Source organism: Lycorma delicatula, chromosome 9 (genome assembly GCF_047948215.1).
Source record: "Lycorma delicatula isolate Av1 chromosome 9, ASM4794821v1, whole genome shotgun sequence".
NCBI lineage: Eukaryota > Metazoa > Arthropoda > Insecta > Hemiptera > Fulgoridae > Lycorma > Lycorma delicatula.
The window spans coordinates 43,598,048-43,623,944 of NC_134463.1; the positions used below are offsets into that span (position 1 = coordinate 43,598,048).

Below are 25,897 nucleotides of genomic sequence, written 5' to 3' on the forward strand. Positions count from 1 at the left end.
TTTTTAAACTGCATTAATATGGTTATTATTAGAAGATACAAATTAAATTATATGCACAAGACTCATTTCTTTTTCTTTTTTAGTATTAAAAAGATTTTATTTTAGAACATTGTAATTTAATTACCTTTATACAAATAAATACAAGAAAAGTGTTGTCCTTTTTAATTAAATGATGAAAATATTTTGATTCCTTTTGAGCTGTTGTGGTAATAGTATTTTATTTAGCTAATTTGTTGCCAATATGTATAGCTGAAAAAAAAATATTACTTCTATTACTATCACAATATTACTATCACAATAAGTAATCAATATTTACTCACTGATTTACAAACAGAAAGTCTTAAGAAAACTTTTAATGAAGTGTACATTTAATACTAAAAGATTAGTCTCTTTCAAAATGAAAATTCATTTCTAAAGTATTTATAATGTAGCAGCATGGACATATTTCTTGTGTTATGGAAGTATGGCCAGGTATCAGTTGGTTTGATAGTTATAAATATAGACTTTACCACTATAGAGAGTTTATTTTCTGGAAAAAAATTATCTAATGGTATGCCATGTTTTAACAATATGTTTACTTTTGTACATCAAGTTAATGCCGGATGATCATAATCAGTACTGATTATGATATCCAGTCATAACTAACAGTATTATAAAAATTTTTAAAAAACAAAAAAATATATATATACTTATAGTAATTGATCTAATAAATAAATAGCATATTTTTATTTATTTTCAAATGACTGGTGCAATAGGTTACCTATGCATGTTAATTGCAAGGCTTAATCGCTATAAAAAGACTGTATGTAAAACACTACATAACATTTTTAACAGCCTGCTAATTTTGAGAAAGAAAGATGTTTTAAAAATTGTAAAACATATTCAAATTTAATGTAATTTGTATGTTTAATGATTTTTTTTTCTAAAACTTGATGAAATTTTTTACTTCATCTACAGTACATATTTTTTATGATTAATTTATGTAAGCTCAAAGCTTGTGTCATGGGAATATGAAATGGAAATTTTGTTACATATGAAAATTCCATGCCTGACTGAGATTTGAATCCAGAACCTCTGGATGAAAGCACAATATGCTACCACTCCACCTGGAAACTGGCAGAATGGTACCTGTTTGTTTCTTATTCTTTTATATTGTATGTTTTAGGAGTTCAAATATTGCATTTGTCTTGTTCACCTTGAATTAGAGCTGAACTGACTGTGTGGATAAAATCAGAATTGAAATTGAGGATTGTGTCTACTTGTGACATAAAATGAAAGGTTTTTTCTCTATTATAGGAAAAAATTTTATAGATGCAAATGTAAATACTCCTAAGTTAATATCTTGGCAAGTTCCTGCTAATTGAAAATGTGTTTATTGTCTCTATTTTATATTATTTTAAGTATTTTTATAAATTTTACAGCGCACAGAGCTTCAGTTCATGGACGTACCATAGGCAAAGCTGCAACCAAACAAGCTCGCACATTAGAATTAGCATTTAGATTGGCTCCTCGTCCCGGGTTAGAATACAGACATGGACGTGGTCCTCGAAACTCACGTCATGTGTTTGATGAATGGTGAGTCGCTGTTTTTAATCTATTCACAACATTTAAATACTAATGTAAGTTATGTTGTTATTGTTAGAAACTCTAAATTGAAAACTTTAAATCTGTTTCGATATATTTAACATGTTGCAAAGAGAATTTTTATAAGAAACACAATAAACTATGTTAAAATTATTGTATAGAGTAATTCAAAATGATAGACACAATTTTATGACCCATAAAGTAAAAACTAATGACAAATTTAAGTACATCTGATAATATTCACAATAATGTTTACTGATATAATTTATAAATGTTCAATGTGGCCACCTCCAGCTGCACGGCACACATCTTCGCGGTAGCTGAACTCATCCTACATGCAAGCAAGCATATCTTGTGTCACTGAGTTCACCGCAGCTGTGGTTCCACAGGTCAGCCAGATTTGTTGGTAGAGGTGGTTTGTCAACTGTATCTTTTACAAACCCCCATTAGAAAAAATCTCATGGCGTGAGATCAGGTGATCTTTGAGGCCAGGATTGAAGAGCCAGATCTTCATTCCTGATGCGTCCTATCCATGATTGACGTAAAGATTCAGTTATATAAAGAACGTCTAAAAATTAGACGTGGAATAAAATATGATATCCTTCATGTTTTCAAGCATTTGATTATAAAATTTAACACGCTTTTTTTTGTCACTTCTGCAAAGAGCATGTAAAAGTTGTAGGGGGTATGGCTTTAAAACTAAATAACTCCTCACAATACACCAGACAGTTGGTTGAGTTATTCCAAGTTCTCTGCTCGCTCTATGGGTTGACCTTCTTAAGCTTAGTACAAAAGTTTCTTCAGTTCGACTCACGTTCTTTTCTACCATACATGGTTGACCTGTTCTCTTGCCTTTACAGAGAAGCCTTATTTGTTCACACTGACGAAACTGACATATGCTCTTCTTGCATAGACTGCAGTACACAGGCTACACTGCAGTTGCCGACTGAGATCTGCCGTACTTAAGAACGCAGAAAACCTTGCATTGCACTGTAGCCATCTCACTCACAACTGACACGTAATGGCAGCACAAGCACTCAAGCGGTCATTTACACAACTACATGCGTTCAATCTTATTCAAAACTTTCAGACTTACAGTCTCAACTACTATGTAGATCAGTCATATATAATGTATAGTTCATGGGAAATATAGGTACTAAATTGAGACCATCATCTAGAATTGCCTGGTACTACAATAATATTGTCCATCCCACATCTGAGTGTAATAACGATTTGGTTTAAATAGCTGCCTGGTACCCAAACTGATTATTATAATTCTTTGCCATCTACCTGTATCAAATTTTTGCCATATTTCTGTACCTTTACTAGAATTTTGTCAAAAATTGTACTTATGTTTTAATCATGCATTTATACATATCATCTATGGTTTTCATTAATAATATATCTAATACATATATAGTTTTATTTTTACCTAGTGCGGATACTGCATTATGTAAATTGCGCAAATATAAAAATGTGATTCCAGATTGCCACTTAAAATCTAATATAGAGATAAAGTAGACTTTCCTTTGCTCATTAATTTACATGTATAAAAAAAATTAATCCAACTTTATTTTTTAATATAGAATATACTAAAGAAGTGTGTGTGTATACTTATTACTTCTATATATTACTTATTATACTAAATATATGTATATATACATATGTTCTAAAATGCTTCGTTTGCGAGTTATGGTTAATGAATGATTTTGCTGGGATTTCAGGTATCTCTGTGAAATGAGGTTATAGATATTTTTAGGAGTTAATTAAAGGGCAGAATTAATTATTTGTTATGGTTTTTGACCTGAAAAGCAAATAAAATTGATCCCAGAACCATATATATCTGCATTAGTTTTTTAGAAATCTGGGATGAAAGCCAATAAATTGGGATAAAAAATGCTGTTTTTTTATGTTTGACGTACAATAACTTTGTTAAATGGGTAACAAACATATAAAATTTTAAACAAAACCTGTAGAAAATTTAATTCTGAACAAAATGATGTAAGAAAGTTGAATAAAACAAAGAAAGGTCAGCAAAATTTGAACTCGCAAACGAAGCATTTTAGAATATATGCTTATATGAACTTTTTTTATTATTTTCACAAGTATGATAGGTTATGAAAGTCCTGAGAGAACTTTGTGATGATACATTCTGTATAATATAAGAAAGAATTTTAGAAGTGAAAATAAGGAAAAATGTTCTTATAAACATGGATCTAGTAACACTTCATTTTCAAGTTGTAGCTTGCAAAATTTTCACCCTGATATCTCATACCTGGGTAAAATAAGCCATACTGAAATTCTTGAAAATTTAAGGGATAAGTTTGAATGTCTTATGATTTTTGACCTGAAAAACTTAATGCAGCTAATACTGAAATTGTATCTAATTGTTTTGAGAAAATTATTGTAGAAAAAAATCTCTTTCTGCGTGCTGGAAGACCGAGGTAGATTTCACTGGTGCTAAGTAGGGGAATAAAAAAGATTTCCACCTGAAAGTTAAGAAAAACTTCAGATTTACTCAATACAACAGTGGTTGCATGTGGAAAAATGTTTCACATAATTAGCATATGACAAGCCCCTTCTTACAATTCCAGCAAATTTTGGTCATCCCTTGCCGTAAGGGTTGGTCATAACAAAAATTATTTTAGACAAAAGTTTTAGGTAATGTTTAGAGGACTAACAACCACTTAAAACAAATTCGATACTGTGTCTATGAAGAGAGGTATGATTTTTTTCGTCTTCAAAACCCTATTTTTCCACCCCTTGGGCCAATGGTTGATGATATCAAAAAATTTTACTTACATAACTTTTAGGCCCTTATCCAAAGAATAGTAGGAACTTTAAACAAATTAGATATTTTACTTAATAAGAAAGTTATAGCGATATTTTGTTTTTTCGAAAAAGCTCCCCCATTTCCACCCCATGGTTGAATTTTTGCTATTAACGAACTCGACCGAGATTTTGGGATGAGTTATTTTTAAGGAACAATTTGATAGTGATCGGCAGAAAATTACAGCAGTTATTGTATCCAAAGAAAGTGTAATATATATATATAAACTTTTGAGCTAATGGTGGTTTTGGGGTCTGGGTATGTTGAAATTTTCCAGAAGTTGAATCATGATACACATTTCAGTAGGTAGCTTTCTTATGAAATCCACCTAAAAATTAGTGTCACAAAACAATTTTTTGAGATTAAAGTACTACAACTTTGTTAAATTGGCAAAAAGCAAATAAAATTTTACAATTTCTGAATTTAATTCTAAAAAACTACAAGTATATAAGTTCAATCAAACATGAAGAAAAGTTATAAATTTAACATTATTTAAAACAAATCAGATTGAATTGTTAATCAGCTGGTTAATATTGCCTTCTTACAAAATAAAAAATTTCTCAATTTATTCTTCATAATTATTTCTAAATAATGAATTTTTGTTTCTTAATATTGTTAACATTAAACAATGAAATTTGAATAATGCTACTAATCAAACTATCATCTTATTCAATTCTTTTTATTTAATTTTATAAATTTATTTTATTTCTAGTTATTTTTCAATATTATAATGATTTTTATTTTGGCTTAAAATTGTATTATAATATTTTTCTACCATGTTTTGTTTCATTTTTGTAATTGATTGGACAACTGTGTGCACGTGTGCTTGTTTATAGTTTTTTTCCATTTTAAAAAGCTAATAGCTTATTACTGATATTTTAATTGTCTGCAGATTGAAAAAAATTAAGTTATTAAAAAAAAAGTTTAATTAAAATATAAATGAATAATATTGTTTCTGAGAATTTAAGAAGATTTCTTCTTTTTACTTAACAATCCTTCATATTTTTGTTCCATCTGTTATATTTTTCTGATTCAGACTAACTTCCATATTTTATGTTCTAAAATTCTTGAAATTTATGTAGGATTTCTTTATTCACTTTGATTACTTAAATATTATATTTTGGGATTTTGACTGTTCATTTTGTTTTTGTTTCGACATCTTATTTTGACTTTGGAAATGTAATGATCAAAATTAAACTTTTACATTTGTTATTTCTTTAAAAATTGGTACATGATCAAGTTGAAATTCTTCAAAATTTTGTTCAGATGTACCCGTGTTTTTCTGTTATTTGGGGAATTTTTTAAAATGGATTGACAGTTTCAGATTCAAAGGTTTTCAGAAGTTAATTAAATTAACCTTTCTTCATTTTGATTTGTTTGATAATTTCTTTCTGGTCTTTTGAATTCCTTTATTCCAATTGTCACACTGAAATCTCTTAGAAAAACTTTCATATTGCTATGTAGAATTATCAATAATTTTATTGAAGAAATAGAAATAGTTTTAACTGATAATACAGGTAACACAGATTATAATAGGAGGTTTTAAATAATCAAGTACTGTGGATTGTTATTTAGAAATGTTATCTTATAATGGGCATGGGCAATTTGTTGGTTTACTTGCTATGAATTTACCTACTAAATATGATTTTTATAATAATTGCTAATCACATATAGACCATGACCCCACATTTTTTATGATTATAGATTGTTTATTGCGAACAACAGAAGTTTATATATGATGCACATATTACTGACCAAAATTAAATGAGAACCATAATTTCATTAAATAAATCTCATAATAAAATCTCATAAACTTTAGGAATTAGATTGATTTTAACATATTGTGTGAATGTTATGAAGATTAGGATATTGTATATGATCAGCCAGATATGTAGCACCAGCATATAATGCATTATAGATTACATAATCGTATTAGTCAAAATAACTATGATAAAGAGGCTAAATAAATTACTGCCCAAGAAAACATGAATCTCTTCAACTTTTTGTGAACAAATTTTTAAAAATGAGCTATTTAAAAAGTTAAAAACCAACCCTGTTATTCAAGGATAGTTAAATATTATGTTATACCAAAATCGCTTGGCTGTTGAGATGTATATAACGCTAAAGAAATATATTACTTGAACGTTTTTTATGATAGTAGTAGTGATGGCTCTGTTGAATGAAAAAATAAATAGTATAATTGAAAATATAATTCCACTGATAGGATCATCTCCATAGATGCAAATAATTGGGCATTAACTGATTCTGTAATTATTACTAATGAATTGTTTCTACTTAAGTGGGTAGTTACTGATATCAATTTTTGTGGTAGTTTTGTTAATTGTAGTTAATTTTATCCCTAACCTCTTCAAGCTGCTGCTTTCATGTCTATTGCATCCTAACATACACTGAGGTCGGCCATTGTATATACCAGTTAAAAATAAATAAGGCCACTTGTAATGAAGGGGTCGATGTAAACATTTTTAAAACCGTTGGGCATGATATATTATATATATCTATTAATATTAATAATAAATTTTAATGTAGAAGCTGAGGAATTTTCAATTCATTTCAGTCTGTTACGGTTATACTTCTTTAGTTAAGAAAGTAGGAATAATAGTAACTAGACTGCTTCGCAGTTTTTAAAAAATTAAAACATTGAGAATTGTATTAAATCTAGAACATTATCCTTTCTTATCACAAATATTTTTACTAATCTGTACAAGTTAATTATGGAATGGGTACTGAGAGTGCCTTTTTAGAATTTTTCATGTTTGTGTATAATGATAATGACGATAAAGTTGTAGGAGTATTAGTTTTGTATAAAATGCTTGAGATACTTGCATTGTCTGTTTGATGCAGGAATAAGAGGAGTTGCTCATGAGTGGTTTCACTCATGTCAGATGGTCTTTGTCTGTGGCTCTTGGAGTTCCACAGGGATCAGTATCAGGAGCAATACGAATTTTAATTAATGTTAATTTTTTTAGGGTAATTTTTAAAGCACTACAATTGCTACTGCAGACAGGATTATATTAAGCTATGAAGTTGTCAGTAGATTAAATAAAGAAGAAAATGGAAAAAGTCTTAGATAAATTAAGACTTTTCAGTTGTATGATTTTAAATAGTAAGGAAAATTTATGATATTTAATCAAAAAAAGCAAAGTATATAATTTCTTATCTTTAATACTATAGATATGATTACATTTTATAAGGAGTCAGATTTGTAATATTCGTATAAACATACAGCAAGTTGAATCTATTGAATTACTTAAGTTTAACCGAAGACCAGCAACTTGCATGGATTGGTCGCATTAAAAAAATAAAAACCCATTTATCAAAAATGTTAAAATTATTCTGTTATTTGCCACATTCAGAATCATCCTCTATTTTAAAGGTGATTTATTCCTAATTTGTTAATTCCAAGCTTCAGTATTGTATTATTTATGGTGGTATTTATTTTCCCCACATTAAACTATTGTGATTGTTACAGAAAAGATTTTTTTAAACATAACATTGGTTTTATCAGTTAATTGTGATACTTTACCTGTATGTATTTATGTATTGTATTTATTATTATTATGTGTTGTATTTACCCCTATGTACTGAATTTATTTACAGTACTACGTTTTTCAGAAATGCAATAGAAATAATGGTAATATGAATGTAGGCAAAATTTAAGATCAGTTGATAACTTTTTGTAACTGTGCCCAAAAACTGAAGAATTTACTGTTACGTTGCTTGAAAATTATTCAATAGATTTCCAAATTTCATAACGGAAAATGAAATCAAAAGATTTTAAGTAAATTAAAGGTATAGCTTTTTGAAGGCGTAAATGTGAAAATATTTTTTTAAGCAATTCAATAATATATTTGTAATTGTATTTTTTTTATACAGCATTTTGAAATAGATATATTCTGTGTAATTTAGTTAGTATAGCTACATTATTCATTATCCTGATGAATAAATTGCTCACTATTGATCTATATCAATTTATTTTTATTTAATTATAATTAATTTTTTGTTAACATAATGGCTGTTTTTCTTTCATTAAAGAATACAAAAATTAGCCTCAATAACCTTTTATTACAATATTGCTTTTCCAAATCTATTATGTTGAGAGAAAATGAAAAAAGCCTTTACTTAAGGCTTTTTCCACAGTTTGCTTGTAGGATTACTGTGATTGTAACGTATAAATATGTTTGTTACTTTACAGATACTTAATTTCATAAGTATAGCAGTTAGCTTAACTGCATATTATTTTATTTTTTTAAATATATTTATTTTTTGTTATTGTATTAATTTAATTTTTGTTCATTCCTTAGTTTTGATAGTGGAGTAATTTTATTTAGTTCAATTTTATTTTTATTACACTTAATGAAAGGAAGCTTAGTTAACTTTATTATAATTAACATTTTTCCTCTGTAAATTGTGGCAGAAAAGTGGTTGTGAAATAAATAAATACATAGAAAAATTAAAATAAGATGTGTTCACCTTCTGGAATTTCCCTAGCTAAAAAATAGACTACGCATTAAAATGAATAGTTCATAATTATACTTAACTTTTCTTAGATTTGAATGCCCTAGACAGTTATGAATTTTGTCAGGCTCTGTCATTGTAAATTACACCCTAATACCATGTATTGTAATTTTTACCAGATAGAATAAATACATGTATATGTTGAATAAAATAAATATTTAATTTTTTTTTTTTTTTGTTAGTGGTAGTTTTTTAAGTGATTTGCTCATTGGAGGCCAAATTTCTGGCTCATTACTGTGTTCTTTTTAACTCTAAGTCAGTAATTTTGTTATAAAAACAAGAAAATATTTGATATTTTATTGTGCTATCTTTCTTAATGAAAGGTCTCTGGACCTACATCTAAATTTATTGTTTATTATTTTATCCCTTTCTGATGGTATATCTATCTTTAAAACATTCATAATGTTGTTTCATTTATGTTATAGTAATTTAATGAAATTAAATTATTTTTTTTTTTTACAGGGAGGAGCAAGGTGCAGTAGGAGGGGCTTATGATGATGAGCAAAACTATTATAATTCTGGAAGAAGTAGTGGTTTTTCATCGATTAATACAGATTGTATAGATGAATTTCCAACATTGGGAGGCTCAAGTATGAATTCACAAATGTCAGCTAGCAGAAAACCAACATCGAACGTTACAATTAGGGCTGCTGTACAAGGTGGTCGTGAGTTGGCTATAACAGATGAAAATTTCCCAGCACTCGGTCCTGAAGCTACTGTTAGTCTTAGAGTTAATAGTAGTACATCAGAACGACCTAAAAGTACCGGTGCTGTTACTAAATCACAACCAACAAATTTTTCTATCCATGTCAATCATCGACCGAATTCATTGATGACTAGAGTTACAAGTTCTGGTGGGGGAGGACACAGTAGTAATAGCAATAATACTAATAATAATAATAACAATAATAGTAATAATTTCAGATCAAAAGAAGATTTTCCAGCTTTATGTAACACAAAAATGCTGCAACCAGGTTTTCAATTAGCTTCATCGCAGTGGTCATCCGGGAGGGAACCCGATTCAAAAGTATCTATAATTAAAAATAAAAATTCACAACCACAGTTATTGCAGCAACAAAAAAATAAACAAAATTTTAGTATAGAAAAAGATAACTTTCCGCAGTTGAGTTCAAGGTTTGAAGCGGGGTGTAGTGTTCGAACAGAGACTAAACATCAGCCAACATCGAGCCCGCATTATGCTCCAGAAACAAAAGTGAAAAAGGCAACTTCTCTCACAGTACCTCTTAACGACTCATGGGTTCCATTGTCTCGAGATCAATCAAATAATGGTAGTATTTCTGGTGATAGCGAAGTTGGTAATAAAACTGGTAGTAAAAAGAAAAAAAAGAAATCGGGAGGTAAAAATTCTGCAAATAGTTTGAGTAACAGTAGTGGTAATGATGTTAAAAATGTTCAAAAAAATTTAGATAATGATATTTCAAAAACAAATCTAGACAGTGATTCAAAAAAAAAGAAACAAAAACATGTAAACGCTTCAAATAGTCATCCTCTTAGTAATAGTAACAAAAATCAAAAATATGCAAATCCATCAGGATTATCATTAGCTTCATCATCAAATGGATATGAAAGAAAACGATCAGAATTAAAGATCGGAAAACTTGTTAGTCAATCTGAAGAAAAACTTAATACGGATAATTGTAATAATAATAATGGAAATGAAAACACTATTAATGTCAACAATATTAATAATAATAATGAAATTTCATCAAAAATTAGCTCAAAACCACCTGGTTTTCTTGAAATACCAAGAGAAAAACCACCTCCTGGTTTTGAAACTACAAGTAAAACAACACCACCTCCTGGTTTTTCTATAAAATTAAATTCTATAGCTCGGCCACCTAACAGTAGTAACGGTTTAACTTTTACAAATTCAAGCGGTCAGTCATATCCAATAACACCAGGAAGTAATAATCTAACTCCAACTACTCACACTTATGTTCCTCCAGTAAATTTTGCTCCTCGAAATGGTGAATTAGTTGAATCAGTGATGAGTGCTTTAAAAGATTGTAGTAAATTGGATGAATTCCGTAATATGTCTTTAGAGTTCAGACAAAATGTTCTTTCAGCTAAAGATTATTATAATCATTGTCAGCAAGCAATGGGAAGTGATTTCGATGACATTTTTCCGGAATTGATCGTTCTGCTGCCTGATATTGAAAAGCAACAGGTAAACATTTAAAGATATTATGATTAACTTAAACATATAATTATGATCAGTAGCACAAAGTTATTTCAGTTAAACATATTTATTTACTAGTCTTACAGTTTGTATGAGATAACACGTACGTATCACCTGCAGGAGGCACCCAGTATGCCTGGCTCTTGTAATAATTAATTAAATGTAAGTTAATGTGCATATGAAATATACTCTTTATGTTTTTTTTTCATTGTTGCATTCATATATATGGTAACACTTACTAAAAAATAACTTTAATTTGATATATTATTAGCATTACTTATTGATAGGACATCTGGGTTGATGTAGTGGTGAACTTGTAGTCACAAATCAGCTGATTTTGAAGTCAAGAGATTTAAGGTTCAAATCTTAGTGAAGGTGATTCCTTTAAACGTATTTGAATACTAGATTGTAGATACCAATGATCTTTGGTGGTTGCGTTTCAATTAACAACACATCTCAGGAATGGTCAACCTGAGACTGTCAAGACTGCACTTCATTTACATTCATACATATCATCCTTTTTAGTAATACCTTACAGTGGTTCCAGAGGGTAAACAGAAAAAGAAAGAACTGATGGGGCAAGTTTTTTTTTTTTTATTCTAAGCGAGTCTGTGTTATCTGCCCATTTATAAACATTACACAAATATTATTTTTCATAGTTTTCATCTAATATGTAAAACAAATTGTTAGGGATCTAGGATGTAGAGGGTATACTGAAATGAAACGACTAGCACTAGATAGGGAATCTTGGAGCTGCATCAAACCAGTCAAATGACTGAAGACAAAAAAAAAGTTTTTATCTTATAAAAAAAAGAAAGTACAATGATTGTAATTGAGCATAAGTGTGTTGTTGAATAAATATATATATAATATTTCCAAACTTATTGATTATTTCTTTGTTTAATGATAAGATCATTTTTAGTTTTCATGACTTAATTTTTCTTTTTATATGTTCTTGTCTGTTAATGGTTTTTGTTATCTAAACTTCCCCCTGTCATTCTTTAGATTAAGGATTGTTTTCATTACTTCCTTTCTCAAGGGAAGTTTTTTTTTTCAAGGCAAGGTTAACTTTATCAGTAGTTGTACTCCAGTTATGAGAATTTTAATATGTTTCAGTAATTAAATTTGCTGCCTAAGAAATGCTAATTAGTTCATAATTTATTCATTTATTTGTGCTTTAAGATAGAATGGGCATTTTAGATATTCTTAATATTTTTTGTTAGAATTTTTAATTATTTATATAATTTTTAATTGTTATTTATATCATTGTTTATTTTCATCAGTTAATCAAAATTCAGTGGATTATGTTTGTTGTCTAATCTCCAGTGTCGTTAAATGTTACATTTAATTGGCATATTCTTTTATAATTTCACTGCTCTTCACCCTTACCCGTTAAATGTATGATTGAATTCACCCCTTAGTCTTGTAAGTTTTTAAATAAATTTACTTTGATTATTAGGTTTTTGTTATACTTATTATGTCATATGTAGAATGTTTTAAATTTTAACGATAGTGGTTTTTAATTAATGACAATTAATTCGAAAGATACCTATAGTTGAGATTTTAGTATAACAATCTACAATCATTAATTTTTGATATGCAGAAAAGATAATATCAAGCAAAATATGTATGTATAAAATTTCTTTATAAAGTTTGTTACTTTTTAACAAGTAACATTTTATTTTAATCCTTAACAAAAAGGTTTCTGCTGTATGTCTTTACACTGTTTAAATCATAATTCTCCTGACTTTCCTAAGATTCTCTCTGAGAGTCTTGTTTCCACATTATCTTTCTTAAAAAATTTCAAGAGGCTTTTCAGCATCATATAATTTCAATAGACCTTTAAAAAATAATATCACATATTTTATTCTTGTTGAAAAAAACATATTTTTGTTTAATAAGCATTCAAAAAATATTTTTTCTATTCAGTATTTTTAATTAAGCTGTTTCTGCAATATGTTAAAAGTCATTAATAATGCAAACAATAGTTTTGTAAAGTAATATCATTAGTAATTTAACAAATAGTTCTATTCTTTCTGTTTTTAGAAAATATAACACTAAAAAATAGATCAAAAAGATAATATACTGGTAAAATAAGAAGAGATAGTAAATTCTGTTATCCTGGGTTCAAATCTTGGTCAAGCTGGGCATTTTTTTCATAACTCTGCAAAAACATTTCCATATGTATTCCCACCTGCAAACATACAACTTTTGTAGTAAATTAATCATTTAAAAAAAAAGAAAATAATTATTTCTAAAAGGCTACATAAGGTTCATGACATCGGCTAGATAATGTCATTAATGTACTGATCATATTTTTATTACTTTTCAAGTAATACTAAAAATATCTCAAGAGTACATAAAAAATGCTGAGACGATTTATTCTAAATATTTCCTAACTTGGAAGACCATATTAAATGAATGTTTAAAAAATTGAGTGGTTAATCCCCTTTTGGTCCTTAGCAGAAATATTATGTTCTTGCATGTATTGTCAAAACATCATGATTTAATATGATATACTTGAATTTTGGCCAGTTTTTTTTTCTTGCTTTGGAAATATTATGACAAGCTGTACATATTTCCTTTGTTGGTTATTATTCGTTCTATAATGTTATTCAGCTGTTAATAGATACAACCTGTAAATAAATTTTATACTACTATTACCACAGGGTTAATCATGTACTGAAAGGTTACTTAAACATTCACATAATTTTAATTTTTTATGAATTGAAGAAATATCTAGTACTTTACATACACAAAAGTAACTAAAAGTTATTTGGATTTTGTGTGCATGTGATAATGATAGTGTCACCACCACCACCACCACCACCACCACCACCACCATCTCTCCCTGAACAGTGATATTCTGAGATCTAGGAACTTTTCATTAGGTTTACATAGGATAAATTGTTGTAAATCAGAATTTTATTGCATCCCTAAAATATTCTGTTATTTCAAGGTGGATTGATACTAATAAAATTTCTTTATTTTAATCTACTGTCACAGAACTGTTTCATGAATTAATAAAACAAATTTTTATGCCAATCAATTCACAAAATTTTAAACGTATTTTTTTGGTTTTATAATTTGAAATTAACTGTCAAATTTTTGTACTGTCAAATCTGTAGGTGTTATTCATGAAGTAAAGAAAAGATTATTCTCAGAAAGAGAATTTGTTATCGATGAAAGTTCTCTTTGAAAAAGAAGACTTAGTTTCATGTAATTTATAAGAATAAAAATATCTTGTTTCAGTATAAAAACTTACATACTGAGAGAGTCTAAAACTAGCTACATTTATTAAATGTTAGTTTACAATGTCATAAAACAGAATCATAACATTCCACATCACAGGTATGCAAATAAAACGGTTATGATAGTTTTTAGATTCCAGCATCCTACATGGCTAAGATTATTGCATTTGTACAGATAACATTTATTGCTGTCCAGTATTAGTAGTAAGTAGCCTTAGTGAAACAAAGAATTTAGTCAGTACTGTTAAGAATAGGTAATATATTTCAAAAGATGTACTGAAGTGCAAATTGAAAAAATAAAATAGCTAAGTGTTTTATTATCGCATTATACAAGTGGCAAAGCAAATACATTGTTTTGTGTTTATCAGTTTTATACATAATGTCACTTGTTCATGGCTCAACAAGGGTATTGAGAGGTAGCATGCATAAAAATTCTTATAAATATGGTTTATTTACTCTCTTAAATTACGTATAATATACAAAATAGGTCAATTATATATATCAAAATACAATTTCACTTTTAATATGAAGTTTACAATAACTAATAAAATTTAATAAGAGATTATTGTAACAGTAAGATAACAATTAACTTTTTAAATAAATAATATCACTTTGACCTCTGTTCACAAAGAACTCATCAAACAGTTTCTCATATTTAACTACTGTTCAAAAACTGATTACTTGTGACACACTCTTTGCTTCATTGTACATTCTCATTTACTGCATACTAACTCTGAATGCACCCACATACTCACCTCACATTTATCACACATTAAATGGAAATTGTAACTACACCGGTCCTCTTCAGTATTTATATCACTGGCATGGCCAGTAGTCGACTCACCCTTTTGCAGAGAACAAAAATCACCTTCTAAATCTTTTTAGATAGAATTTCTTTATTATTTCTTCTAGATTTTTCTTTGGTCATTTTTTCCCCTTTTTTCTTTTGAAACCTTCCCTGCCCATTAAATAAGATAGATCATATTGAAGTAGCACGGAAAAAAGAAACTGAGATCATATTGAAGTAGCATGGAAAAAGAAACTATTTCAGTACAATCGGTAATATATCATTGCAATATTTTTACTGGTGCTGTATCCACTAAATGTAAAGTGCAAAGTTTTAGTATCAAAACTATTTCTTACCACCTTTTAAATATCTGCAAATTCATTGCTTATGTAATTCACAAGAAATGTAATGGCAATCACACTTCATTAAATTGAAGGTATTACAAACACAGAGAGCTTTATTGAAAAATATTAGAATCCTAAGATGAGTAGATCTTTGTTGGAAAATGGTCCCTTTGTTTAATGAACATAATTTTCCTAAATACGAGGCATATTGATAAAGGGCCATTTGGTCATTAAAAAAAATTAACTCATGAGGAAACGTTTTTACTTACAGGTTTAGTTTACTACATATCTACTTTTCCACGTAATCACTATTCAGTTCTAAGCACTTTTCGTAACACTGCACCAGTTTCTTTAACCCCTCTGCATAGAAGTTCGCCACCTGGAAATTGAACCAGTTGACAACGGCAGTCTTGAATTTCTTGTCATTTTCAAACCAAGGCACTTTTTCAAATGCAGGAAAAGGAAGTAGTTGCTAGGTGCAAGGTTGGGACTTTGTGGAGAGTGGTTGAAAAGTTCCCAATGAAAACCTTGAATCTTCTTGGTTAAGGCAGCGGTGTGAGGACAAGTGTTGTCGTGAAGGAGGATTATGCTGGATGACAGTTTCCCATGATGTCAGTCTGAGATCGCCCAGTTTGGTGAGTGTTTCACAGTACACAACAGCTGTAATTCTTGATCCACAGTCCATGAGATCAACCAAAATGTTGACCATTACATCCCAAAAAACAGTAGCCAACATTTTTCGACTCGAGTACAGAGATAAACTTTTTCAGTCTTGGGGAATTTGAAAGGTGCCACTGCATTGACTGTTGTTTTGATTCTACGTTGGTGTAAGGTACCCACATCTTGTCACCTGTAACAATGTGGGAAAACAAATTGTCTCCATCTTGTCAACAGCAGTCCAAAAACGCTCGTCCACTGCACATTTTTTGCTCTTTGTGTTGGTCGGCAAGCATTTTCAGTACCCACCTTGCATACAATTTGTGATATCTGAGCTTTTCTATGACAGTCGTGTAGATAGAGATGCATCCAACATGCAGAAATTCATCAGCCAGAGTTCATCAATTGCCAATTAGATCGCAGTTTTTGGTTTCCTTGTTCCAACGATTTCATTGGTCTGAATACTGTGAGCCTGCCATAGTATTCAGAAATGTCGAATCAGAGAATTTGTCTGGAATTTTGTGTTAAAAATGGAATTAAGTGCAGCGAAGCTTTAAAGTGTTAAGGAAGGCCTTTAGTAATGATGCAATGTCACAGTCACAAATTTATAAATGGTACAAACGCTTTTAGGAAGTCCAAGGAGTCATCGAAGATGACGCGAGACTCTAGCACTTATCATTAATAAAAATGTCAAAAATATTTTAGAGATTGTGCTTGCTAATCGCAGAATCTCCATAAGAGAGGTTGCCAAAGAAATAGGAAAGTCATATGGCTTGTGAGAAGTGATTTTTACTAGGCTTTTGAACATAAAACTGATGGTAGCCAAATTTGTTCCAAAACTGCTAACTTTTCAACAAAAACGTTTTCTGTAGAATCAAGACCAAAAACGCTTGTCAAGGCCAGTCAAATGTGAAGGTTCTTCTAATCATTTTCTTCGACTACAATGGAATTGATCATCACGAATTCCTATTGGAATGTCGTACAATCAACAAGGAGTATTAGAAGTTTTGTGCAATGTGCGTGAGGCAATCCGGAGAAAATGATCCAAACTTTGGATAGACAACTTGTGGATTTTACACCACAATGCACCGGTGCATACCACGTTACTTATCCAAAAGTTCTTAACAAAATATAAAACCATTGTGATCCCACAACCATCCTATTCTCCAGACATAATTCCCTCTGGCTTTTATTTGTTTATCAGACTTAAAAGGATATCTCAAGAGAATTCTCAACAATAAATAAAATTAAGGCAGGAAATTACAAGCCAAGTTCAAAGCAATACCCAAAGAGGTGTTCACTAGTGTTTGTCAAACTGGAAACTGTGTTTGTATAAGTGTGTATCACAGGGGAACTACTTTGAAGTGATATACATTGAAGATAGAAAAATGTTTTAGAAAAAATTAACAATTCTTTAACAATAACCTTTTGATGAAACCTCATATAAATTTTGGGAAAAGGAAAATGGATCAGAAAGTTAAAGGATCTAAAAATTATAAAAACAGTACTTGATAAACATACAGTCTTGAGCTTCCTCTAGTCTTAAACCACCATTAGTCCAAAAAACGTTTCCCAAAAAATAAACAACTTTAATTTTTTTTAAATAAGAAAAAGTAGGTTACATTATAAACATTATTTTTCTTTAATTTAAAAATAATACTAAATCTCAAAGTTTATTTCAAAAAAGAGTTGATAAACATATGTCCGTGAAAATCTCTCCAATAGTTCATAAATATTAACTTCATTACACTATATTACATTACTGGATGTTGATGTGTTACCAAATGTAGAGCAGTGTTCTACAATCCCTAGGATGTGAAATGACCTCTTCATCCGGTTTTCTGCTGCATTCATCTTGTTTTTTGGCATGAAAAATTATTTTCATTTGTGTAATTTTGATGGCCAAAATTTGTCAGTATCAGCTGCTAGCCACTTAACAACATTTTAATGTTCCTGGATAACCAAATATTTACAATGATCCTGCGACTTATTTTTACTATATTAATCAGAATAAATGAAAAAAGTACCTTTATTAAGTTAGCTATTTTATTATTTTTTTAAGATAGTCATGATCCATCTCAGAATTTGCCAGATGGATAGCAAAATATTGCTGGCTTTATGAGATTGTTTCTACATAGTGACAGCTTGACTGTAATATAGCTTGACATAGTGACTGTAATATTTAGTGACAGCTTTTTTATGACTCACTTTTAATATTGTCTCATGATTTGGCTAACCAATAAATCTCAGACTATTTTGTTAATTTAATTCAAATAAACGGTCATAAAACAAATTAATTCAACTAAATTGAAACTCACAACAATAATTTATTAAAAATATGTTTTAATAAAAACATGTTCTTTAATAAAGAACTACTTTAATAAAGACAAGCAATAAAACAAGTTCAAATTCACCAGCACTCTCCTACTATAACTGCCATTCTAACATTCGTCACAGTTGTATATTCTACAATCTGGTTTTGGATCTTCCTATTTCGCATAAATGCACTTGCTACTTTATGTAAATTAGACAGTGCCTATAAATTTTTGCATCGCTGGCTAATTTGTTGACTGCAGTATTAAGTTATAGTATCTCATGAAAGAAATCTGTCTTATGAACAACATGTAACGAAAATAGTTTTATATCATATTAAAACATGTTTTTAATAAGTTGTGAGTTTCAATTTAATTGAATTAATATGTTTTATGATCGTTTATTTGAATAAAGGGGAGAAAATTATAAAATGCTATTAGCAATCTTATTCCTCTATAACTTTTTTCTAATATAATCATAATTGTATTTTATCTTTTCCAGGAACTTTGGAATGTTCATCAGATGCTGAGTAAACCGACTACTTCAAAAAATATATCTAAAAAATCAAGGTTAGATGTATGTACTATTTGTAGACAAGTATTAAATGCTACCGATGTAGCACAACATCAAACAACACATGTACTTGAAAATGATTTCCCTTTATTAACTAATGGATTATCAAATCAGTCGTGGACGAAGAAGTGACAAAAAGTGATGATGGCTACCTTTACGAACATTATCGATGGTTATAATGATATTAACGATAATTTTTACAATTTGCTTTCAACCCAACTTACTTGTGTAAACAATTAATATTTCTATTCTAAATTACTCTCCTGCATCATTATTGTTAATATTATCAAATATTTACAATTTGATTTTTTTATATCTAAAATTATTTATAATTTATATTCAACATGGATTTTTATTTTTATTATACAAAAGAAATTCAGTTCATTATATATACCTACACACGCGTAAAAGATTTTAATATTTAACAATCTTTAATGATATTTATTATACATAATTAAACATAATCGTTTATTATAGCATCTGATGTTTTGTGAAAGAAATCTGATTAAAGAATTCAATAAATAAGTTCCTTAAATGGAGTATAATTTTTTTTTTATTGTGATCTCATTTAAATAACATATTAAAATATAAATAACATAATTTTAACTTTGTATTTATCTATCCTTTGCTCACTTAAAATTAAAAAAGTGGTTTTACTTTTTGTTTGTTTATATAGAAGATAATTAATTATTCACTTTTATTTAAAATAAAAAATAAAAAAAAAAAGATTTATTCACTTATCCTGATTTTTTTACATTAGTATAAAATAACTTACTAATTTTAATAATTACGATGTGTATACAAAAAACTATTTTCTGCATCATAAGCAAAATAATTTTTATTATTTATTGAAATAATACAATAAATAAATCCTTCTGTTTTTTTTTTTTTTTTTAATGGAATTAATTGATTTAATTGAATTAACTTAAAATTTTGTTATCGGTATATTTTTTCGTAAAATAATTTTCTTACTTAATAAAATCATAATAATAATTGTGTGATTTGTTTTTTTCTTTCTTTTATTTCCCATTTTTATTATGATATTAATTTTATAATGTTATTATTATTATATTATAAATAGTGTAAATATATTTATAGAAATAATTATTATGAATGATTTAAATATGTGGGCTTTTTTTTTGTATAGTGTATTATGAAATTACTTAAACGTTTATGTATTTAATAAAAATATTAGTTTTGTATAGTTAATAATACGTGTATAGTGCATAATTATTTGTTAAAGAATAATAATAAAAAATTATAAATTTTTTGATCTATTTGTTAATTGTTTTAAGTCGGTATGGTATTGTTCATCTGTTATCGTTCATAACTACTGTTTAATCATGAAGCTGTGAATTACTTTTTAATAACTTATTGTTCTATTTATATAATATAAATACATTTCATTTATTTAAATTTGATAGCGTGCCTTTAAGCAACAAACAAGATTTTACTACATCATTAATATAGAATAATTAAAAAAACTAAATCTTAATAGAAATTTGATAAATATTTAAGCAAAAATTATTTTTAACTCTTTAGAATTAGTTTTAAATTACTTTTTACTTATTGGTTTTTTCTTTCCTTTTTTTAATACAAAATTTGTCCTATTACTATGTTTTATAGTCCAATGCATTTTACGCATGTTTATTTATATCTTAAATTAATATTTTGATTAATATTTCTGTTTTATTGTTTAGATCAGTTTATATATTATACTGTAATTGAACCATCCACAACATTTCAGACTGGCATCTGACCCACATTTCAATTTCAGTCCCTCAACATTAATTTTTTATTTCTTAAAAATCGACCTCTTGTTTTATCTGGACATCATTATATTAATTTAGATTAAATAACATGAATTTCATTTTTCATCATAAAAACAAAAATAAAAAAAAAAATACCTGTTATTGTTTATCAACCTTTAATTGACTTCTTTAAAGAATTTCAAGGAAGGGTTAAACAAATAATTGTAAAATTACATTTTTTTTAACACTTGTTTTATAGCGATTTAAACTTATAAAAATTTGTTTAAAAAGTAAGTTATTTTTATTTCCTATTAAAATTAATATTATCCAAGATGCCATGAGCGTTCCCTTAAGAGAATATTTTAAAGTGAACATTTTATGGACTTTGTTTCTATTTAATTTATTCACTTGTAATTTTTTTTTTACTTACCAAAAAACAAGTTGAGATGAATTGGATTGAGAATAAAATAGCCCAGAAACTACTGGATTAGTAGGCTTTACGACCATTGTGATTTTAATCTTGTAGATACAATTAACTTGGTTTTTAGACACAGTTTTTGTTTTTATCAATGCTAGTATTTTTATTTTTATATATTCAGAAATAAATTTCCCAAAACTATACGATTTGATAAGTTTGAGATCAAAATTAGGCTTTAATATTGACTAATTATATATAATGTAAATATAAACCAAATATAATGTAAATATAAATTTTTGAATTTATTATTAACATTTAATTTAATAGAAAATTGCAGAGTTCATTGTAAATTGTAATTAAAAGAAATATTTGAAAAAAGCAGTGTTGTTATTTTGAAAATGAATGATTATATGGTTATGAATGGGTAAGATAAGATGATCAATATCATCTTCCAGGTAATCCTGTCTACTTTTTTTCTTGCCATTTATCTATCACTAAAGTCTATCATTAGTCTGGTAAGTTTTGTCCTATCTTTGGTCTAGTTATGAACACTTTATTTGTTTATCTTTTGCATCTACTGCAATCATGTCTATTACCAAAATGTGTTCACTGTTTCATGTATTGGTTGTTCGGTGTAAACTTGATCTCCATTTGCTCATGTCTTACAGCAGTCTGTAATTAGTAGTTAAACATCTTTTTCTGTGTCCAGAATCTCTTTTCTTTTTTATTTTCTCATTGTTAGGGTTTTTTCCATAGACTGATTTAGATCTGGCATTGTTCTATGAAATTCTTCTTGAAGTTCTTGTTAATGGTTTCCTTTTGTTTTATGCTTAGAAATTCCTTTTCTTCAAAATAACTGGTCCTTTTTTCAAAGAATTTGATTGTGCAAGTCTTTGAAATGTTTCACTTTTCATTTACAGAACCATTTTTGTTTTCAACTTAGTTTATGGAATTCCAAGTTTAGTTTCTTATTTACACAATTTATTTCTTGTTTTGAGATTATACAATTAATCATTTGTTTTTTATTTTGATAGCATCACTGAGGTTCTGTTCACATATCTGTTTTATCTTATTTTTATATTTGTCATCATAGATAACAATTTTTACCCACATTCATATTTTATGCTGTAATTACAATTTACTCAGTATTATTTATATAATTAAACTATATTTTATTTCTGTATTTTTGGTTGTTTAATTTCATAATTTATTTGTTTCTTAATATATCTATAAGATATCATTTTTGGCATAAAGGATTGTTACTGAAATGTTCATTTCAGATCTTTTATTGTTTTTAGAAACATGAATTTCTTTCTTTGCTTCTTTTTAAAATAGCATCTCCAGGAAATAAATTGAAGTTAAATAAAAACTTTTTATTTATAATAAGAACTTTTTTTTAATGAAAAAGCTGTTTTTTTAGCATAAGTATATTAAAATTTGATTTAAAAGTAACATTTGTCATTCAGTTGCATGTTTCTTAAGGCAGCTTTTTCAAACTTAACGTTATATTAATTTGTAATTTGATATTCTGTTGTCATTTTGTGAAATTTTTTCTAAGATTATTATTTTTGAACGCTGTGGAATTTATTGGAGTATATTCTGTTGTGTACTCCGTTCAGATTGTAAGATTTTATATATGTATTTAGTGTAAATTGTAAATAAATAATTATTTATAATGTTACTTAATTTATTTTAATTCTCATTTTACTTTCCCAGCTATTAGGAGGAGAATTATAAAGAGAAGAATTGTAACGGGAAAAAATCCTCAGTATATAATTTTTGCCTTTTCAACATCTTGAAGATCTTAAAATCAAAAAAATTAATATTTAAAAAATTTAGAGCTTTGTTTTGTGAACATAACAGAAAAATGCATCAAGCAGTGTCACACCCGAAAACAGTATAACAAGTTTGTTTTAATGCGAAAGAATTTATGTTACCACCACATGTTTTTAGGGCTTGCTCAGTAGAGTATTGGCAGCTTCAATGTTTTTTTGAACTTTTGGAACTGTCAGCCTTCAATGGAACTGTTTGCCTGTGTGAAAAGGGCTATAGGGAAATTTTGTAATATATTTCTCAAAATAATTTCCACCATATGTTTTACATTTCTCCAGCTTGCAAAACCAATCTTCAAAGAAATCCTGTGCTATTTCATCATAGATCTGGATATACTCATTGTCCCAAACCCTTAGGATAACGTCACTCCAGTGCTGGCCAAATATTCTGAGCAGACTGTCAAATAAACATCCACTTTTGGCAGAGAAGAAACTGCTCTTTCACCGCAAAAATGCACTATATGCATGCAAAACTTTGATTGTTGTTACAAAATTCCATCACTTATTTTTCCCGTGTCGTATTTGGCTCTCAGCGATTATGTCCTCTTCCCAAACTTGAAAAAATTCATCGAAGCTGTGACAACCACTTATTTTTCAGAGTTGGACAAATAATATTCTACTGAGCGTAATTAAAAGTTGAAAAATAGTTCAACAATCACCTGCTTGGTGATTGTTGAAGAATGAAAAAGATATGTATGATTGGATCTTAAATACCCATCTACAAAACAAAAACACCAAAAAATTGAAGTAGGGTGGTGTAAGCTGTTTTTGATCATGACAGTTATCTCAACGTAAGTCTTAATTTGCTACAGTTTTTTCCCCCACACTGGGTGTGATTTGAGAACGTGAATGCATAAGGAAGACATATTTAAACTGTCCAGGGTGCTGGCGAGATCGCCAACATAGAGAAACTGGCATAGAGTATGCCAGTTTGACAACGAAAGGCGACAGTGGCCATTGAGCCTGTTAGGGAGCAAACCAAACAACTGCTGACAAAGGAAATGCACGAAGAGAACGGAGCGAGATAGCCCAGAAACCCCCAAGAAGGCTGTCAAAGTGTTTAGAGTGAAGGCTCTGGATATTCCTGATCTCGTTGCCCAGGTGGTGTCTAAGGAATTTGAAGATGGGGTAGAAAAAAGAACAGTAAGACACTCAACGAGTACAGAAAGAGTTGGCCAATTTGGTCAGGGACTTCATAGCATATCAGAAGGAGAAGCCGTCACAGGTGGATTGTGCCACTCAGACTGATAGTGAGGTTAGTCAGAATAAGATGTTGCAACTATTGGAGGATGGAGTGCACAATGATAATCTAGATGAATTAATTATGATGCAGTGGCTGAAGGGATGTTATACCCATCCCTTCAGAAGAAGGAGACCTATGGTGGTGAGTGTGACGGAGATGTGACAGTCATCCTTGATCTTGCAAAGTCGAAGGGTGCCTTTGCAGTCTCTCTTTATAAAACAGTCCCTGAGGTTAGAGTCTGAATGACTGGGGGACAGTTGACCGCTGGCCTCCACAAAGGTGCTTCTGGGGGAAGGGTCAGACAGGATGATTTTTGTCCTAGTTTCGGATTCCTCAATGGGTGAGAGAGAGAGACTCATGCAGTTGAAGAATTGTATTGGAGGCATTTTCACTAATGCGAGGAGCAATGTGGTATTTAGAGTAGAAGATATGTTTGCGCTCCCATATAGGAAGGTGGTGGAGTACTCAGTTAGGAGGATGCACTGGACCATGTATATACGTATACATAGGGCTCTACAGAAGGAAGCGGGAAGATCAGAACTTAAAATCTCGAAAATGGTGGTTATAAAGGCGACTGAAGCAGGTCATAAATATGCTAATGTGCTGAAGGTCCTTATGAATGAGGTTAAGGAGAGTCCTCAGAGGTGCTGTTGGTCCGTAAGAGCAGGAATGAGGAGATAATAATTCTAATGAGGGACAGAAGGCTGATAATTTATTCCAGGAAATTGAAGGTGACATTCAGGGGGTACAATTCACTTGGAGAAAGAAGGAGGGTTTGTATAAGGGATGTTATGACATTAACCTCAGAGGAGGAGGTTGTAAATGCTGTTGCAGAACTCATTGCGTCAGAATAAGAACACAAGAGTCCTTAATAATGCAGCCTGCTTACTCTGGCACTCGGGTGGCGATATTGATGGTGCCAAACACTCAGGCAGATATATATGGAAGAAGGGCAGGATGCTAATGGATTAGGTCTCCTGCAGGGTTTCCCTTAACATTGATGAAGAAAGGTGCTCTAATTGTTGGGACGTGGGGCATATAGCTGCTAAATGTCAGGGTTCTGTTCTGGTTCAACTGTGGCAAGGAGGGACACTTTAAGGCAGGATGCAGGGAACCCACGACCTGAAAGAAGTGTGGTGCAGAGGGCCACCGATTTCGCAGCCCTCAATCCAAGTCATGAAAATTCTGCAATTGAACATGAATTGTTGCCGCCAGTTGCATGACCTGCTACAGATTATGGCTGAGGACATGAGAGTGGATTTGCTCCTAGTCTCTTGAGCCTAATTGTTGGACTGTTGCAGACGATAGATGACACTTGAGCATTCGCTACAGTAACCAGTTGACTGGGCGTCATCAACCGGAGAAGAGGTAAAGGATTTGTATGGGTGACTTTAGTGGGGATTACATGTTGTCGTTGCAACGTCTCCCCTAACATACCCCTGAGCAAATTTTCCGAGGTGATAGAGGAATTAGCCTTGGTTATAAGGAGTACAGGGAGGTCTGATTATCATTGGTGCCAGTTTAAATGCTAAGAGTCACCAGTTGGGCAGTACGATGGTTGATAAAAGGGGTAGATTG

The 25,897-nt window shown here is 29.6% G+C and overlaps 1 protein-coding gene across 1 annotated transcript in view; it reads left to right on the forward strand.

Annotated features, from left to right (window-relative positions):
- The window catches only part of LOC142329672 (E3 ubiquitin-protein ligase ZNF598), a 66,873-nt gene extending 43,943 nt beyond the window's left edge, over positions 1-22,930 (forward strand). The window contains exons 5-7 of the mRNA XM_075374352.1: positions 1,422-1,575; positions 9,413-11,138; positions 19,004-22,930. Coding sequence (XP_075230467.1) covers positions 1,422-1,575; positions 9,413-11,138; positions 19,004-19,207 — 2,084 coding nt within the window. The 3' untranslated portion in view covers positions 19,208-22,930. The remainder of the gene's footprint in view (positions 1-1,421; positions 1,576-9,412; positions 11,139-19,003) is intronic.
- The last annotated feature ends 2,967 nt before the right edge of the window (positions 22,931-25,897 follow it).